At 32.7% G+C, this 20,830-nt stretch overlaps 1 protein-coding gene and 1 long non-coding RNA gene across 5 annotated transcripts; one reads left to right on the top strand and one right to left on the bottom strand.

The window, feature by feature from the left end:
* The first annotated feature begins 1,518 nt into the window (after positions 1-1,518).
* On the top strand, positions 1,519-20,795 carry LOC117211229 (protein tramtrack, beta isoform-like). 4 transcript variants are annotated; one of them, XM_033454898.1, is made up of 6 exons: positions 1,519-1,918; positions 11,161-11,403; positions 11,989-12,380; positions 16,372-16,638; positions 16,902-17,291; positions 17,666-17,914. In XM_033454898.1, the coding sequence occupies exons 2-6, from the start codon at positions 11,184-11,186 to the stop codon at positions 17,912-17,914; spliced, it is 1,518 nt and encodes a 505-aa protein (XP_033310789.1). In that variant the 5' UTR covers positions 1,519-1,918; positions 11,161-11,183. The 4 variants fall into 4 exon arrangements, with proteins under 4 accessions (XP_033310789.1, XP_033310788.1, XP_033310790.1 ...); XM_033454897.1 differs by lacking the exon at positions 1,519-1,918 and adding an exon at positions 8,003-8,081 and having other exon boundaries at positions 16,372-16,587; XM_033454899.1 differs by lacking the exon at positions 1,519-1,918 and adding an exon at positions 8,007-8,081 and having other exon boundaries at positions 16,372-16,542; positions 17,666-20,795.
* On the bottom strand, positions 1,720-3,751 carry LOC117211231. Its single transcript, XR_004488234.1, has 2 exons — positions 2,233-3,751; positions 1,720-1,967 (listed from the first exon to the last, which is right to left on the bottom strand). It is a non-coding gene; the product is annotated as an uncharacterized LOC117211231 (long non-coding RNA).
* Positions 20,796-20,830: the final 35 nt, after the last annotated feature.

Consider the following 20,830-nt stretch of genomic DNA (forward strand, 5'->3'; position numbering starts at 1 on the left):
ATATTCGCTCGCTGCCCCCGAATTGGTCGCCCGGTCACCTCGAGCGTGAACAATCAATTTATTGTAATAAGGTATTGTTTTGCTTATTTGTCTTCGGTAAATATTTAGTTTAATAAAGATAGAAATATTTTTTCGACTATTTAGAAATATAATATTTAAATTTATATTTTATCTAATATTTCAATTATACTGTGAAAGATTTTTATTTTGCATGAAAAATTTTTTAAAATTTTATTGATCATGTTACAAATTGTGCAATCTATTACAGTTTACGTGAACATATGTATATTGTATATTTTACGCATACATTGAGCACGAGTACATATGTATCCATGTCATGATTACGTCAGTACCCATTGCAGTCTGTGCTCATCGTATTGCGATTCTCTTCAACGAGCAGTTTCATGTTCCAAGGTCTTTTATGCGAGTTCAATTTTCGAATCGAATAATGCACTGATAATATTGCCCCCAATGGTATTGGTGAAAGCGACATTCGTATACTAGGAATTTCCTTTACCTTCCATTTAAAAATTGACTTTCTTGATTCAAAGCCAAATTTCTTTATAATGCTATCGCAATCGTTATCGTACTCTTAAAGATAGCTGAAAGTAGTGTTAGCCGTAAAGTGAGAATGGAACAAATCTTACCTCGCATGAAACGAGCAAGAACGCGAAAAAGGGAATTCGATTAATATGTAAATAAAAATAAATACAACGATGTGACTGAAGTGATGTTAAAAATTTTAATTATCAAGTACATAATTAATCTCCCCTGAAAGAGATGCACGGCAATTTGTGATCATGCGATATTTTAGAATTTCACAGAACATAACAGGTAAAGTCTCAAAAGTAGACTGTAGGAGATAAAACAGGACGATGGAATTTTTCTCGAGAATAAAACAACCTCAAATCTGAAATACGAAAAAGCATGGTTAGGGCGGTGTAGAGAGGTAGAGGGGAAAGTCCCTTCTCGCGAACGTCCGATCAGGCTGCCGAGAAGCAACCCTCGTACATAGGAGGGTTCAGGGTGGATAAAGCTGCTGGATACGTAGGGGGTAAGGGATTCGCGCGAAGGGAGGGGACCATCGGTGAAGGGCGGGGGAGGAAGATCCATAGCTGTGTTGGTGTGATATTGCGTGTGCTTTACACGGAACTGGCGAAGCTAGGAGAACGACGAAAGAGAAACAAACGCTTCGACCTAACACGTTACGCGAAACAAGGATAGGAGTTGAGAACGAGAGAGAAGCTCGTTGAGAAACAAAGAGAAACATATACGATAAAAGTGCGCGTAGAAACGAGACGGAAATGAATGGTACGTGGGAGCAAGGGAGTGAGAGTGCAAGAGAGACCGACGCGGACAGGATCGCAATGTGCGAGAAGAAGAGAGAGGTCTCTCTCCCCATGATGTACGTATACATCCTGGTCCCTTATTCCCTGTACGTGCAAAGGGGGTTTCGAGAGGCTAGCAACGGTGGAGCCACGACAACGAGCTACAACCACGACGGCGAACACGACTACTACGACACCGCGTGGGGGTTGCACGAAGACCCCCTGGTGGGGTTCTGGCTGGCGACCCCACAGTCCCCCGCTGGAAATGATATCAGTCGCGACTCGGTCGAGGGAGCCCCAGCACGTGCCGTGCCCCTCGCAGAGTGAGCTCAATAGCTTGCTCGATTCTTTACTTGGTGTACGTTCTTCGCGTACGCTTTTTTTCGCGGTGCGCGTTTTCGCTCGAAACTGGTTATTTCGGGGAACACGTAAGGGTGTACGGTGGTTGTGAAAAAGGAAAAAGTGAAAACTTGCCGCGGTGTATTTTAACCTACCTCCTCTTCTTGGATTGTACTCGTCGATTGATTTCGTTGGTGATATTTTAATCTCACAAGACTTCCCGTAACTTTCATCCTCTCGTACAATCAAAGGTGAGTGAATCCGAAGAAAATGGCCTTTGGTTAGGGTGCATCCGTCTACCTGCGTGAAATAATTTTTTACGCTTATCTTTCGCTCACTCCCGACTATCCCTTGTTTAATTTAAGACACGTTTGGCAAATCGCTGAGCAACGCCAGGTTGTTTAATGATCTGAATCAATTATCGAGTCGAACCAACGATAGAAATTTTACAAGGGTGAAATGACATTGCGAAACTGTCGATTAGATATTTGCGCTGACTTCGATTGGGCTTAAGTCTTCGTACGACATCTGTAGGCTACTCCATTAAAATTGCAACAGTTTATACCTTTACTCGTACTGTTTATGATAACTCATCGCACATCGGAACGATGCGATGATTCTATTAAACTTGTTCCTAATAGCTTCATGAAGCGAATGGTTGTAGCTGATCACATAATTGACTGCGAATGCACTTGTACGACATCTACGATATGTCCTGTTAAAGCTGCAACTCCTTTCCTTCCTTCCTTGTCATGTCTCGTACTCAAGTCGATAACCTGATCGCACCTTCTCGTTTACAATTTTTTCATGGAATAACGCAGCTTATAGAAAGAAAAAGCATCTTTGTCGCAATCAAACGCATAATTCTATCAAACGTGTAAATTCGTTTAATTACTTGTAACAGTAGACTGTTGATGTTTCCATTTTGATGGAACGATAAACCTTCTTTTAATATGTTTCATTATTTTCACATTTAACATATGAAAATCACCTCGATTCTTTTTAGCAATCTTACTGTTACGATTTGTTACTTTTTTTTTTCGTATATACTCGTATCAAGATCAACACGAACATAATTTCTGTTCAGTTTATTCGTTCTTAAGACCAGAAGATTTTTTAATAAAAGGACAGTCTCATCGTATTAATGCCTCTATATCGGTGCACACGTTCTCGAGACGCGACGACAAGGCGCGGGTATTAATAGAGTCGACGTTGGGACGGGGCACACGGTTTAAACCGACTCTTTGCTCTCTTGATCTTCAGCGTTCTAGAGCGCTCTAACCAGCCACGGGAGATCTTATGCATTCTTGGATACCTTAGTCACGGGAATCAGTGACCTCGATACGTAATTTCAAATAAATCATAATGAATAGGCATTACTGAAATGTGCATTATTTACTCTGAATTTTACAAAATCAGATATTCACGATTGTTTAACTGAATGAAAAGCTTATCATATGCTGCATCATATGTGGATGAAATATGGAATATTAGATAGGTAATTAAGTAACAATTATCACAAGGATGTCTGGAAACAACAGTTAAAGCATACAATAAGTGTATTTAATTTCAATTTTTTCGCTTCAACTGAAGTAAATGATACTTATTGATTCAAAATTTAGAGTTATTCGCATAAAAGCTCTTTTGTTTGATCGAGCCAAAATGCGCTAGATATTAAACGTATCATGTACCATTGGAAGGTAGAAAAGAAGAAGAAAAACTGCTTAACAGATTTTCAGCGATAAATGATTTGAATTAAAATATTTTATGTGTACTTTACTGTATTAGTAGACTGAACAAATGTAACGCGAAAAGAATTCAATGCCAGTGAAAATTTCTGCTTCTGTTCTGCGCTGTTATTTTGGTAGCCTGTTGAGTGGATAGTTTTGGTATGTTTATTATACTTGTATGAGGATACAGATAGTGTGTGCGTATATCGAACATAGGTCGCAGTTATTCGAACGTGAATAAAATTTTCCTTTAAATATCGTAGTAATCGTTGTCGTTAGTAATTTTATTTAATAAGCTGTGTTGCGAGTAATTTTACATAAATAACACAACAGAAGATCAGCAAATTATTTTTGTGACTAAGATTCTTTCTTTGTAAAAATGTAAAAATCAGACATAAGGAAACGAAAAAGGAGTACAGGTTTAATCCTTGTAATTACAGTAATTTAAGCCGAAATGTAAGGGAAAAAGTTATACAGTGTTGTATTTTATTTCAACGGTAAATTTTAGGCTTAAATTCAAGCAATGAAATTTTTAAGCAAGGAACATCCGCTTCTGTACGTAAAACATTGTCTCGATAACTTTATCTTCACAATGTGTACCTATAATGATGATTACACACGCCTGATATCAATCGTTCCTTTATCACAGCGTTATAACATCAAATTGTTAACATTGGGCTCTTCGCAATGAAACTTGTTTTAAATTATCCAAATAGTATATTTACGTAGTTATATAATTTAAAACAATGTCTGAACAATAAAAAAAATCAGCATCGGTAAATGATGAGATTCTTAAAACTGCAATTAGAAAGAGGGAAAAACTTACCAGTCACGTACTCTAGTAGTCGATAAAAAAGCAAATATACCTACTTATAAAACTTATAAAAACACAGGTTGAACTTTGTTGTTGAGTTATCTTCTTCTCCCATTGCATACACCTGTTCACTACGTAATCAGTGCATATTGTTGAATATGTTTTCCAGTCGTAATACTACGTTAACGTCATTTTGACTACGAATATTTATCTTGTTTTGCTTACGCATTGATTCCTACCTTATTTAGGTATACATATTGCACTATTGGAATGTTATACCAATATTCGAATATGTAAGAGATTATCTTTGCTTGTAGCATATTTCTTACAATAATACTAAGTACCATGTGCACACAAACGAGAAAAGCTTTTATATTATCATATATAATTTATAATTATTATATGGTAAAAAAATTGATTTTCAGAAATCAAACATATATCATTAATATCTCACTTCAATAATTACTAATTCAATATCTTATATTGAAATTTTTACGATGTAAGATTGAGATAGATTGATGTGTTTAGCCTTCGATGTTTATAAACATCGAATGTATTGTTGTATGTTTGTATTCTACAAATGATTTTTCTATTTCTGAAAAATGTTAAAATATCTAGACATTAACTTTTGCGATAAAATGGTAATACTAAACAACGTTTATCTTTTCATCTACATCTATTTTTGAAAAAATGAGAAATTGTACATTAAATTTAGCTTTGTATTAATAAATTAATCTGTACGGTATATTTAATGATAAACTACAGATTACATTTATTTTATTTTGCATTATCTAGTTGCAGCACATGGTTGTGTAATATGCATTACATAATTATATAATATTTTTCAAATGTTCACACCAGACGAATAGCATGATAAATAGTGACTTCAGTTCAATTATTTCATTGTTAATTGTTTCAATATTTTCAATAATATATCTTTGCCATTTTTCTTCTACAACTATGGAATTGTTATATGTATACAACTGATAAAGATTATGGGTACATTTACAAAATACCTTTTGTTCTAAATCATTATACTAAATAGCTTTTATTTTATACATCGGTTTATCATAAGGTTTATGCTATAAGCTAGCATTAAATAAAAAATATCTCTCCATGCCCAGATAGTTATCTCGAAATAAAGCAATTTTTTATTTTTAATTAGAAAGATGAAAATTACAATCAAATATTTACAACAATTTTTATGATAAAGATATAAAAAATGATCTTCGTTTTACGTAAATTGTAACGAGCACAGAAATTTAATCTACGGGAAAGATATATCGAATTTAATTAATTTTATAATATCTCAGGACAATCTCAAACTCGATTTTGTTAAAATAAGCGATTGCAACGAAAATCCAAATATTTTCAAATGCAATTTCGAACAGCGAGATTTACATTTATCACGTTCTTGTCCCATAATTTCATTAAACGTTCCATCGTTTAACTGAAAGATTGAAATTTCAAATTTGTCGTTTCATAAATAGAAGTAGCTGCAAGTTGGAGAAATGTCTATGTTTTCGTATCGTTAGTTAACGTGTTCTAAATTCTCTACGCGGTCAGAACCCGATGTGTGCTTTTTTCCATGAACAGACGTTTAGACATTTTTCCACGCGGTGACGAACAACGATCTGTGATGACGGCTCCCTTGGTCGCGCAGGGGGCCGTTCTCTCTCCCAATGGTCGACGATTTTTGTGGCCCCCGCGTCTGCTGTGCGGTGACGTAGTTATGTATGGTAACATGGTTCGAAATGAGAGGGAAAAAGGGTGCATTCGGACGATACACGGCCTAGCCCCTTGCAAATGCGTGACGGGGTCCACCAACGAAATTATGGATCGGGCCTAGGTACCACGCCTGCGCATGACCATCGCTAGATCACTCTGCCCTTCAGCCCACTTTCTACTCCCTTGCCATGTATGAATGTTGAACATGAACACCTAGCCATGCATTCTGCTTATAAATCCGTATTTCACTTGCTCTTGCTTGCCTTCTTCGTGCTTTCATTTTGTTACATGAAATATAATATTAATATATACATTAATATATACATTATACGTTAAATTGTGTATCTTTGTGTCCAATTTGTGATCTCTCTATTTAACATAATTGCATAATTTTCAAACTAGGTTATCCAATTAAACAAGGAAAATACGTAATTCAATCCATTTCCCTTGGTCGTTTTCGGTTCTTCTCCTTGTCTAATCCATATTTTCTCCGTTCTACATAATGCATGAATTTTCTTACTGCAGGTACTGTGTGTTAAGCGTTATCGTAATTTAGATGAAAATTCTTCGTGTTCTTCGACGACTGTTGCATTAGATTCATTGTATGTACACTTTTTTCAAGATTTGCATACGGTATCCTCTAACTGATTTTTGACGATTATTTTTCAGAATTTTTTGAGTTTTTGAATATTACTCTCAATACCTTTTCTCTTCGGGTCAGGCTTCTTTGATTTATTTCATGATCCCGACATTAAATATTCATTCAAATATTCATTTTGATTTTCTATCTTTGATGATCCACCTTCTATTTTTTTGTTCATGTATGCACGTTATATGTACGTCCGTGAAAGTACGTATATTTTAAATCGTCGCTTAAATTGTATTGGCTAATAACCGTATCACTTCACCGAGGTATTTTCGTATTTCAATTACTTTAATAAGAAAAATAACTAAATAAACTTTTTCCACTTCATTAAACTGAAAGCAAATCTTAATTTGTACAATTCAATTAAATTAATGCAATTGCTTTTCTAATTAGCTTTTATACGATTATTTCAATTAAAATAATTTAAATATTACTTTTACTCTTTTATTAATTTTATATTTTAAATTTCTCATAGCTACTGGTTTGTATTTCATGAGAGAAAGATAACTATTTGTGCAACATATATATTTACTACAAACATTAATGAGCATATTAACAATAATGAAAATATTTAGACAACAAGTTTTGCATTGACTTGAATGTATCGCATTATATTCTAATTACTAATAAACAAACTAAATTTGTTCTGTAACATAATAGATCGCTTAAATTAGTTAGTAAAAAGTGCAAACTATTTCAATAATTCATTGGACTTATAATTTAAATATTAGCTGTGAATATTTATCAAATCAGATTTTTATTAAATTGTTATCTTTATATTATACTTTATATTATAATAAATATATTTTACAGAATTAAGTAACCATTACAATCAAAAATTGTTTATAATCACCTATTTTTAAGTTAATATGTTATTATGAAATAATATTTACAACAATATTTACAATTAACTAAATAAATTCAATATATGTGATAATAATAATATATAATTTAAGATACAAACTTATCTTCCAAATTATTTTAATGCATAGACGTTTTCATTAGTTATTACACATATTTTGTTTTATCTTCACATTATATGTATAATTAGTATTAAAATTAAATTCACGTCTTCTAATGTATGAAATAAATACATGTGTAAAGAAGAGTGCCAAAATGGGCGTCAGAAAACTTTTACGTCATTCTTGTTACTATATAAAACAACAACGAATTTTATCAGATTTTATCAGATGCATTTCATTTTCAAAATTCTGTGAATCAATTCGAATTCACACAAAATCAATAAATTTGCTTTTAAATTATTATTTCATAAAATCTATTAAAAAGCCTGCTTCTCTTAAGCCCAGTACATTGCTACTCGAACATTATTCCAAATCGACCATGGTAGTGCCGACAAATTATTCTCGGCGTTGATCATTGTAGGTGGACTTCCGATTTCGTAAACTCGTTAACTGCACGAACATTCTGCAGTGGTTAGATGTTTAAACATCAACACTACTTCGTTACGGGTACAGCTATAACATACCAATTATTACGTAAATATTACATTGACACAAACAATTAAAGTGATTCTGTGGAACATCTTAGTGAAATTAATACGTCATGAGAATCATTGCGCGTTTCAAATACGCTGAGATATCTTGCTTCTATTGATTGCTAATTGCGTGTCATTCGGTTTATATTTATACTTTCGTTCTTGGAGGATTTCCGAAAGAGTATTACTATAAAGACAAATAAATATGTGCAGTAGTAGAGTGTAGTCACAGAGAAGAATAGGAGAAAAAATTTATTGGAAATAATGTTGACAGAGATTATATAATGAAACAGTATGTTAGGAAAAAATTATAATAGTAAATAGATCTTATAATTAATTTGCGAGTTATCTATTCTCTAAAGTAACACGTTACAAGAAAAGGATAAATGTTTACTTTATATTTACTAATAATTTAGTAATATTTGTATTGCTTTTATATACGACAATGTTTAGGTAATTTAGTCTTACACAACCGTTCTACATTAATTATTCTATTAAATATAATAAACATTTAACAAATTATACATTTGTGCAAAAAGTAGTTTCTATCATTAATAACCCTGAAGCAAATGTAAGATTGAATAAAAATTGTATAATTGTACAAGGAAACACAAGCATCTTTTTATTACACAGGTATAAAAACCATTATTAATGAATAAATTACTAGATCATTATGACATTGTTTTGATAGTTTTTATTCTATAAATATTGTTTTATCTAATGCATGGTCTTTGAAGAATTTATAGTTTCTTTAGGACAGCGAAACCATTCGGTTTTGCTAGGCGTGCTCTAGATATTGCAATAAAAGCGAAGAATGTTTCTTTCTAATTCAGTCAATTTCCTAATTTATTAAATGTTCAATTACACTGAACGATGTTAGTGATAGACAGATTATGCCATAAATTTGTGCCGCTATACCTTTATCTATCTTAATCTACGAATTTCTTTTATAAATGTAGCACATTTTTTTAGTTTATTTGTTTGAAATTTATGTAAGCAAAGAGCCCTTCGTATAGCGAATACTTCTGCATAGTGAAGCATTATGAGCAGAAATACGTATTTCTCTACAATGTTTGGTGTATGCATTTTAAAAATGTATCGAAAAATGCTGTAAGAAACACTTGTGAACTCTACAAAAAAAATCATGTTATTTTTTGTCTGTGACATAGGATTTCAATATCTTCAGAACTAAAATTTCCTTTAAATGATTAAAAATTCATAAGGTTCGTAACCTTTATTCAGCAAGAAAAACAGAAATGTTTTCATTAAGGAAATATTCGAAATTTTAAGTATGCTAAAGCCAATAATTTTTAGATATTTAAAAAAATTGAAGAAGAATGTAATAAATTCGCTAAAAAACAAAATAGTACAGAACCTTGGAATTAGAAAATAATTTAACGTTTTAACAGAATTTCAAAATGTGCTTGAAATAATTTAAATTTTCATATTTCGATACAATGTTTGGCATAGATGCGCATCGGGCGTGGGTCTTACTTCGTGGTAGAAGTGAAGTCAGGGAGATTCCATGGCTCAAAATAAGATGAAAATCAAGAATAACAAAGTTTGCGTTGGAAGCTTTATTTCTGAGAAGATCGAGTTTGAAAACTTGTCAAATATTTGTGCATTTTATTAATTTTCGATTAGACGATTACGAGTGGACAATTAGCAGAGGGTTATGCTACGCGCAAAAATAAGTGAAAAATATAGAACAACGTCTTCTTGTTTGAAACCTCGTTGTCAGGAAAAGTGAAGTTTGAAAATTTGTCGAATACGCGTGGGCTGAGTAAATAATTCTACATTAAATACACGTATATTCAAATTACTTTCTCCAACACAAACTTTATTTTATATTTTCGAATTATTTTCGCGTGTAGAATAGCTTAAAGCTGATTTTCTTGAAAACGAAATCTCCAGTGCAATTTTGTTATTCTTAATTTTCGTCTTATTTTCAGCCACAGAATGTTCCATAATTTCATTTGTACATAAATTTAGATTCACGTTGTATAGAATATAAATTAGTATTACTTCTGTTTTCATTTCTTAATGTGTCATAAAATAGAATCTCAAGAGATACTTCTCTTTGTTTTTGTACAGAATGAATATTTGTGCAGTAAAATTAATGCTTGATAATTGGACAGAACATGTCTGAATTTGAATGCAAGCGTTGTAAGTATGATTGTAAGAAATGTATGAAACGTCCTCGTTTTATTGTATATACTTGCTAAATTCAGCACAGTTGCTTATTACATAAGAAAATTGTATTATTTTGATGTTTCAACAGAAAGAATTTATACATCACATTTGAGCAACAACTGTTAGCTAACATCTGCTTTATCTGTGGACCTAATTTCTTAACTATAGAAGTACTCAAAGCCAAGATTCTTAGCTATTTTGTTTACAGAATTATAAGATATAATAATGCTGGAAAGTTTGACACCGCATAACAAATTAATTTGTACAAACGTTGCACAATGAAGAACGATAATTACCTACAACGTGATATTTGTGCGTCTATTTACTTTCCTTTAAGAACTGGAAATGCAAGTTCAAGTTTTATGTCGCTAAATTTTGTGTGAAAAGTGGAATAATATAAATATTCACTCGTGAATTATAGAAAACTGTTAAGAAATTCGTTAATCTCTATTGTTAGATTATTATAAAGGGTAAATATCAAGAAATTTGTTCGCTCGAGATACAGAATATCATATTCGAGCTTATAGAAACTTCTTGTACAAACATCATAAAATAACGCGATCGTTACGTTAAATAATGTTTCCCCAACTTTGCAATAATTTTGCAAACACTGAACAGATTGTAATTGGTCTAATTAAAATCGTAATGTGCGATGCATTTGGTAATATATTTATGATTTATGAAAATTAATGTAATTAACGTTTACATCATTTCATCCTAGAAATACTATTTTGGACAAAATTGTTATGAAATCTGTTTAAAAAATTCTATTTATTTAATTATTATCAACGAATAGTACATTTTGTAGTAGAAAAGAATGCAAAAGTTTCAAAAGGTGATTTATATTTATCTAACGAATAAATGTGTGACTGTGGTATGTTTGGCAGTGAACACTGAACGCGTCATAACAATGGGTGAGAAAACATTCAACCTAACTTGGAACAATCACCTAGCGAACTTGTCTGGATTGTTTGAAGGACTCTATAAGAGTGGTTCCTTGACTGATACAACGTTAGCTTGTCAAGGTGGAATGTTAAGGGCACATAGACTAGTCTTGGCAGCATGTAGTCCTTATTTTGAAAGAGTTTTCAAAGAACACTATGGTGAACAGCCAATTCTTATTTTAAAAGGTAAGCTTAAAAGGTAAAATTCAGTTTAACAATCGCAATTCTCTAAAATATATGATCTTCTTTTACATATTGATATCAGTGAATTCACTTTTAACGTAGTAGCGTCGAACAACAAAATTTAATGCTGAATTATAGCGTTATAATTATTCGATTCTAATGACGTGCAATAATGTCTGTTTTGAAGTATGATTAAGTATATCAAGGTTGCATTCTTTTATTTCCTTTAACTGTAAATAACACTGTAAATAACATAGCATAGCATAGAACAACATTGAACGTTGAAGAAATACAACGTTGAACAATTTTTGCGTAACAAGGTACAAATTTGAAAAATATTTCTATCGATACATATAAACGGTTTTCTTAATAAATTGATTTCCTGCATGAAATTTAAGATACTGTACAGTGGTTTTCCAATCGCGACGAAGAAATTTATGTCTAGTAAACAATATATATTCATACTAGATGCGAGTATGTAAATGTTGTGTGAGCTTAGCACGACTGTAGGTGTGCAAATTTATTTAAATTTATGTAGATGCAGTAGATATTGATATGGCTTCTACTTATTTACACCATATCCCGTAGGTGTTGCGGTTGAAGAAATGGAATGTCTTTTGGATTTTATGTACCGTGGTTCGATCGATGTCGCTGAAGAACATTTGCCATCTTTGATTAAAACGGCCACAGATCTAGAGATCCGTGGTCTTTCCGGTGACCAGAGAAATCAAGAAAATAGTCATAGCCCTTATACGAGAGTGGAAACACGGATGCAACGGTGTCACATAGAGGCGAGAGTTCATACAACGGAGTACATGAAGGAACCGTCCGTGATACCATTTCTACCAAAACAGTCTTCCATAGAGTCATTAGAGGATCACATCAAAGTGGAAGAAATTGAGGTGGAAGACGATCCGATGGTGATCGATGGACACGAGGATACGTTCGATGAACCTTTGCGATCGTCGGAAACGCAAATTGTAAGTCCAAATGGTATAATTAAAATAATAGAGAAAATGTGAAACAGTCAAATTATCATAGTGCATAGAATGTACGTGCACGTATGTAATTAGTCACGCAAATCTACCAAATATATACCTGAATCGAACTATGTTAGTTATTGAAATATATTTTATCACGAAACTATTTATACTTATACAAGTATATCGATAAGAAGTTACCTTGAGTTCAATCACTATATTAATGTATCTGTAAAAAGAATGTAAAAAACTAGAACATTAACTTACAAATACCGTGAGATAAAATTACACCAGAGATTACAAAACTTTTAATTTTATCAATGCCAAGAAGAAGATAGCAGGCCATTATTGATGAGGGTGGGGGGATCAATGCAAATGGTACCACTTCCAACATTTGCTGTGATGTAAGATTTGTTGCTTACTCTTTTCTCTTTGTCGAATGACCTCGTTAAAATCATCTCAATTGTTTCAAACATACCCTATTTTATCAGGAATAAGAAATTAAAGCGTCATAAAAAAAAAGTGGGGGTGGCCTCGAAATCTTCGAAAAACCTTCACGAGCAAAAAAATTATTACTGTCATATTACGAGTCTCTTAATACCATAGAACTTTCATAAACAATATTTTTCCATATTTCTAAAAAGAAAAGAAATATTTACGGTGATTAAAGTTATTGTCCCACCTTGTATTGTTTATACATAAGGTGTCTCCGAAATCATTGCACAAGCGGTGCACTCGGGTGGTGATTCTACATGCAAAAATAAATCGACGAAGAAAGAATAACGTTTTTGCGTTTAAGACTTCGTTTTCGAGGAAAATGAGCTCGAAAATCCGTCAGATGCACGCGTGCCAATTGTAAGTTTCCAGGCATTCGACTTGTCTCTCTGCTCGCGGTGGTAATAATTTAATTAGACAAGCAGACTTATACATGCAGCAACGCGTCAAGATTTTGAACGCTTGTTACGTCAATAAAATGATTTTTAAAAATTAATACTTTTACCCTTATTTCTGAAACCATCGCAAATACGCAGACCGTAGAAATAAGATAGCAGCAATAATAGAAAGCAAATCATAACATTGTTCATGTTTATAAATATAAACACGAGCAGAAAAAGAAGTCGGATACCTCGAAGCTTACAATTAGTACACGTACACTTGACGGATCTTCGAACTTATTTTCCTTGGGAACAAAGTCTTGGACGAAGAAATGTTATTCTTTTTTTCCTCGGCTCATTTTTATACGTAGAATCATCCGACCGCTTGTGCTATGATTTCGGAGACACCGTGCATGTACAAATGTAAATGAATTACTATGAGAAAGAGAAAGAAGATTCTTTTTAAATGTTAATGTCAACTAAATGTTGCATTATCTCTGAAACACGTGTAAGATTAATTGCGAATATATTAAAAATTGCGCAAACAAAATGTCATTCCGTGCCAAGAGATTTTAACGATGGGCGATTTATCATAATCAAAGAGAAATCGGGATAGTAAAATTTTCATATAGAATATATTCTTTATTCTTTGCTCTTTATCAATACATTTCAATGTCATCTAATTAAGATTAAATGAACTATTATCCATAAAAGGAGGAAAACCGAAATTTCAGTTTACCTGTTCCAATGATTAAAAATAGCGAATGCTATATTCGTTCCACTAACAAATTAATGACATTTGTATAAAAACTTCAGAGGCTGTTTATTTTAAATTGTGTACGTTTTTAACGTGATTGATCCTGTCGCTATAGGTTTTATATGTGAAACATTTAATGTATATAAAGGATTTTAAAAAGCATGGATACAAAAATCACTAGTTTTTGATTAGTTTTCTAGACAGTCTTAGTACAGTGCATTCACTGATAGCCACGTAACTATTACGTGTTACCTTAAACTTATCAACCGAATCATTTAAATTTTTTAGTTGTTACCAAGTGACACAAAATAAACGCTGTACTAGCATTATACGGGGTGAGTCATTTAAGTGTTTAAGTTTTTTTTAGCTTGGTGTCGATACTATCAAGCACGTAATAAATCGAAAAATTTTTCAAGGAAATTACATACTTATTTACTTATGTCGAAAAACTATCAATCCAATAGCTACCTTAACTTTTATCTCGTAAAACTTGTCGTAGGGAAAACGCAAGGCACTATACTACTTTTGCACTTGTTTTTCTTATATTTCATACGATAAATTTTACAAAATGAAAGTCAAAACATCTACCAATTAACACTTTTTCCACAAAAATAAGTTAATAATTTTTTTATAAAGAATCTCGAGCTGCGTCGGCTAATGTATTAAAAAATATACGCGTCCGTTTAAAAAGTCAAAGTTGACCTCTTTGACCTTTACGCACCTACCTATGGAAGAACTAATAACGTCAAAATACACTCGCCTTCAAACAATTTAATTTTTACCTGAAATATTTTTTGATATACCTAATTATTGGTATCGAAAATATTTCAACTTAAACTTTTAGGTGATTTACTCTGTGTAATCATAGATAAATACATGACGCCATTCATTAGTAGAAAACAGAATTTTGTTGTTTTAACATTGCAGCGTTTATGTACGTTTGTATGGTTATTTCTCAGGTTACAGTTTATTCTTGCACGAAATTTCGAAATAACAGACTTTTCTTTCATGCACGATAAAGTGAGTAGTAACATTAGACACAAACAACTTCTATGAGGAAAACTTTTCCAATTGCAAACACATAAATAGGATTATATCGAGCGCGATATTATTGTACTTACATGTATTTACTTTTAACCGAGACTGAAACGTTGAAAAGTAATTACTATATTAACTGTTTCTAAGAATGTGGAAGATTGAGATCTGTTAGTAATTATATATAAATAGTGATAGTAGCTCATTTACAGAGGAAATAGTTTTGCAAGCAAAGTTGGATTTATAGATAATAATTGAGCGATAAGCAATGAGGAAACAGGAAATCTTGTAATTTTCAGACTAGTGATTTTTCCATGAATGTTTGTTAAGACTTTCTTGCTTATTTTAATGAATGCTACACGCGCTTCAAGTTTGAACGCGTCAGCTCTGTATATTTATATGGGGAACTATCAAGGATTTTTAATGTTAAGAATTAAGAATATTCATGAGTAAGAACAGATTGAGCAATACGTTTTTTTTAATATAGTACAGTAAGTTCACTAGTTTTATATAAGATCTGTTTATATATGTACATAATCGAGCCTATTACCTCCAGCAATTGTGCCAAATATTTTATTTATCGGGTCTGTCTAAAATTCTTTGGTTTCTTATCTAAAGAAATCTGGTAGATTTGTTTCTGCATTCTGCTATTTGTTTAATAATTATTCACAGTTGGATTACCAAATACGGGTTAGGTAAAGAAAGGCTCAATACGTATTCTGCTAATTTCTTGTATAAATGATGTTATACTGTAATTCTGTTATGTCGTAAAAGAAGTATTTAATTTAAAAAAATATCCTTTCCTAAACGTAAGTGACGGAACTATGTATTTTATTATATGCAAGATTTATCATTGTCATCTGTCTGGTAATTCGATAAGAATTTCTAATAAAATATTTATACTGTTCACTTTCTTCCAGAGCGATAAAAGTGTCGCCTTCGAGCACAACTCGACTGTCGCGATACATAGCTTATTGTTCAGATTGAATTTTTCTTTGAAATATTCAGAAACAAGCTTCGTCTACCTGAAAAAAATTTGTCTTCATTCTTTTAACGATCGACCTACGTGAAATGTATGCCATTTGTTCATAGAAAATCTACAGGCGAATTGAATGCTGTCAGTTAACTTGAAATTTTTGCAATTTCTCCTTTAGAGTGTTCGCTCGTTATAGCTAGCACGAGCAACGCTTTCATAAGATTCTTTGAAATGCATACAGCAGCAGAAAGTGACCTTTATGTTTAACCTAATACATTCACGCTCTTACGAGCGTAGAATACTTATGACTGGCATCTTAATTTTTTGTAATTTCTTTGCATGACTTAGAGACGTATGCCACCGCCAATGTACAAGCGAGAGACAAGATTTAAAGGTCAGAAAAGGGTCTCGGTGGGACGTTCAACGAGAAACAATGATGTATTAGAATTTAGATCAAAGGAGCGTATAGCTTCGAAAGAAGAGTCTACGAGGGAGAGCTACGAAGACTCGTCGAACACGGTTAAGTCCGAACCAAATTTTAACAACACATCTGCAGATCCTACGGTACCGGATATACAGATGAACGACGACTTACAAGAACGAGATGAAAGTCTGGTATGAGAAGATGATTACAATTGAAATTGCTTTTATGTTTAAGATCATTGATATTTGTATTTGGTATTTCGGTATCTGTTAACGTATGAGCACGATATTCATAAGAATTAGGCAGAATCGGCACTACGATTTCGCGAATATGCATTCTGGTAACACATATCAATTTGTTGAACTTAAATCCAATTATTACTACCGTTCTTGTAAGTTAGGAATCGTCTCCATTACAGGCAATTATTTTCATTACACCGTCATTCTATTTTTAGGAATCGTCAAAGAACATGGATGACAGTCCAAGATTAACTATCAAGAAGAAGGGCGATAATCTTACGAAGAGGTCAGGATTAAACGAAGGAAAAGAAGCCAGACCGATACAGCCCAAGTCTGAAAAAGCACAATATAAACCTTTCTCTTGCGACCTCTGTACTTTAGCCTTTACGAGAGCTTCTCATTTGGCCAGACACAGAAGAGTTCATACGGGTGAACGACCATTTGCCTGTAGCATTTGTCCCCGAATGTTTGCCAGACAGGACAAATTGAAGCAGCATTTGGACTCGCACTTACAATGGCCAAAAAGGAAGAATAGCTTGTCAAGTTCGAGTTGTCAATCAGCACCGTCGGCGGTGGTTAAAGGGAAAAGGGGTAGACCGAGAAAGGTTAGACGCGTTTACATAATATCGTAATCACGTTGTAATCAATTTCGATTTCTAAATGCTCTCGCAGATGACTTTTGTTCCTCTTATTTTCATTTCAACTTTCTCCCCTCCTTTAACATTTGTATTTCTTTTTATCTTAATGTTAAATAATAATTTTTTCCTTTTACAATGAATTCCTCTCTTTAACCTGAATATTGCAGAGTTCTTTTTATTTACAATAGGATGTATTTATTATTTTTTGCATTTCCACCATTTTTCCATCCTTACAGATCCTATTTTCGTGAAAATTCATTCAGAAATATTTTAACTAGCGAGAGTTTAAGCGAGTAGGCAACGGTATAAATCCAGATACTAATACTATAAATATGTGGCAGGTAAATTTAGAACAGTCCGCCATGGAAGAAATTCTGAAATTTGGCGAATTCAGTTCTCTACTAAACAAATCCCATTCCGCGAATGCGACGAGCAAAAATGAAGATTTCGCATCCGTTGAAAACGAAAGAAAAATGAAGGAACAGGAAGAGTATATCGCGGAAGAAGGGAACGAAGATAAAGACAAAGATGCTAACAGAGATAAAGACAATTATGGTTGCCAGGTCGAAAACGGTCAAGATATAGTTTAAATAATTTTTTCTTTACTTTCTCCCGTACTTTAAAAAAAGTATTTTTCTATGGGTAGGAAATCATACGGCTACGGAGTGACGGAAATTACCGAGCATTTTCGATCAACGATTCGAAACAGGTACTTTTCTTGATTTCTCTTTATCAAACGTTCACTAGCGTGAGAATAAACATAAAAGCTAGAAATTTATTAGCATACTTTTAGATACTATGATTAGTAATCTTTTTTATTTGATTTCTAGTTCGAAAATTTTATGTGCAATAATTCTTGATTCTCGATGTTCGTTCTTCTGCAAAGAAAATTTGCATTCTTTGAACTAGCGAAGTAAATTAGTAAGGTCGTAAATTGGTTACAAGTTATATTTCATATTTATATACATAAGATAAATACGCAACGATATGTATTAGAGACATTTTCACTATATACAACGCTAATTAGAAACTATGGTTTCAAAATGAAACGCTAATGGAATGAAACTGATTGTTGTGAGACCATTGTTACTCTTATACGAATTCCACATACTTATTTCGTTTTTATATATTCGTTAATATTACGCTGCTGTGAAAGTAGCTGAGACGATATCGAGATTTACGTAATTCGTATAAATGAAACGTGTACAACACGTTTATTTGAATTACTGGTTGAACGTATAAGAGAATTAGATTATTACACGTATGACGAGTCATTCAAAATTCATGTGACGGTTAACAAACGAGCATATGAAGATAATTTCTATAAATAGGCATTCAATAAATAGTATATATAAAAAATGTACATTCGACTCAATACTGAGCGCATTAAAACATACTTTTTGAAGGGACAACATTTATAACTAACATTAGAAACAACGTGCAGGATCATACGAACGATTTAATTACTAAAAATTACGATTAATTTTTCTCCACTAAAATACGATATAACTTTGTCATATTAAATTCGAGTACCACGTTTTGTACATCTTACGTGTCCCCCTTGAATCTCGTCCTAGATGCGAATCAACTTTATAACGAATCTTACCAAATAATTTTGCCACAACTTACGTATTTATTTATTAAGGTTCGCGGTATTCTTGTTATAGATTAAATAGAAATTTGTTCGAAAGAGTACCTGAAGCACCTATGTTAGATTCGAGACTAACTGATGGTGAACACAGGCCATGTAGGAAAATAATAAACAATCCTTATCTCTCATTTTCCGAGATGGTTGTTTAGGTACCGATAAGTCGAATTCTACGACGATTTACTGTCGTATACACAATATTTCTATCGTAAGATTAGGAGAAGAAATTTATGTTGAAAACTCGACCAAATTACTTAAGCTGCGAGACTGTGGTATGGTTTGCATTGTGAAACTGTTTAACTGATTGAAGCCTAAGTTACAGAATTTGTTCACCTTCTTAGGATACGAGGATAATTATTAATTTAGGGGAATATGTATGTAAATATGTATCGTCTTATCTATGTATTTTCTGATATGCATAGATCGTTTCGGTATTCCTGCTATATTTTTCGGTATTCTACTATATATGTATACGTGCGATATACATATAAGATCATTGAAATAATTTTACAACATTTAAAGGGGCCCAACAGAAATTTTCTTGAGCTTATATTATTTCGATCGTCGCGTTAGCCGAGCTAATATATTTATATTTCGAACATTTGCCTTTAAATATAGGCCTAACAATGGTTGGATCTATTTAAATGCCTAAAAAAAGAAAAAAAGAGCTCTTAAATGTTCATCGTATTATGAAGAGTAAAGCAACATTTTATTTTTTTTTGTTAAATTTTCGTGCAAATATGAAACGCCGATAAAATTGTCGTTGAAATTAATTCGGAAAGATATATTTCTCTGAATTCATAATTATGAGAAGTAGGCAGTTAAATGTACGACAGTGCAAACTACTTACATCTATGTAGATGAGGCTCAACGATTCTCAGAGCCGAAAAAGAAATGTAGCTTTGAATATTTTGTTATACATGCGATTATAAATACGTCAAGTACAAATGTCCAAATATTAGAATATACGTGTGCGTAAGTGTGCGTGCCTGTCGTACTATAAAAGAAGAAAGAAATACCAGTATGTGTATAGCGTTCAAGAATTATTGGCGAGTGCAATCTTTCTTTTTGTGTTGAATCAAACGATACTTGTTAATCCGTTTCTGTTCCTTTCTTCGACCAAAAGTTTAGCTTCTTAAGGAATTCTCGATTGATTAACATTTTTTGTGTTTTTGTTTTCGTAATTTTATAAGTAGATATATAATTGTGCTTACATTCGGTGGTTCTAGATGAAATAATTCGATGCTTAAAATATGGAAGAACATGCGTTTGTGTGTAGCGGTATTTATCCGCTATTTATCCGCATCGATTTGCCATTTGTTTATCCAATTTCATGTTAACAAAGTATCATTTCGTTCATCTCTTCTCTTCTTATAAATCAATAAGAAATGGCAAATTATCGATTCCATGTTTTAAGCATAAAATAGAAAAAGGAAGAACCAGACAGTTATGAAAATTGAATCGAATTATTTATTTTCATTGATTTCTACAGCTATATAGAACAATGTATTGCGTAGCGTACGTGGTGCCATCCGAATTGTATCTTCCTGTAACATCAGTTGTTGTTGTTGTACGAATTGTATTTTGTTTCGTTAAATTCTTGTTGCTCGACCTACCAGTGTTACACCTCCTGCATTATAACTTTTATTACGGCGATGTGCAATTATTTCAGCGATATGACTGTTTGGTCTGCCGCGGCAAATTACGAGTGTACTTGGTGCAATTACAGCGTCCAGAAGGTCGTACGCGAGTCTTCATATCTTACAGTGTATATTGTGTAGCATGTGTAAATAAATTTTAAAGCCAATGTTTATTCCAATTGATACCTTTTTCTTCTAATTTGTTTTAATATTTTGAA

The sequence above is a fragment of the Bombus bifarius genome, unplaced genomic scaffold (assembly GCF_011952205.1).
Source record: "Bombus bifarius isolate JDL3187 unplaced genomic scaffold, Bbif_JDL3187 scf7180000008220, whole genome shotgun sequence".
Classification (NCBI taxonomy): Eukaryota; Metazoa; Arthropoda; class Insecta; order Hymenoptera; family Apidae; genus Bombus; species Bombus bifarius.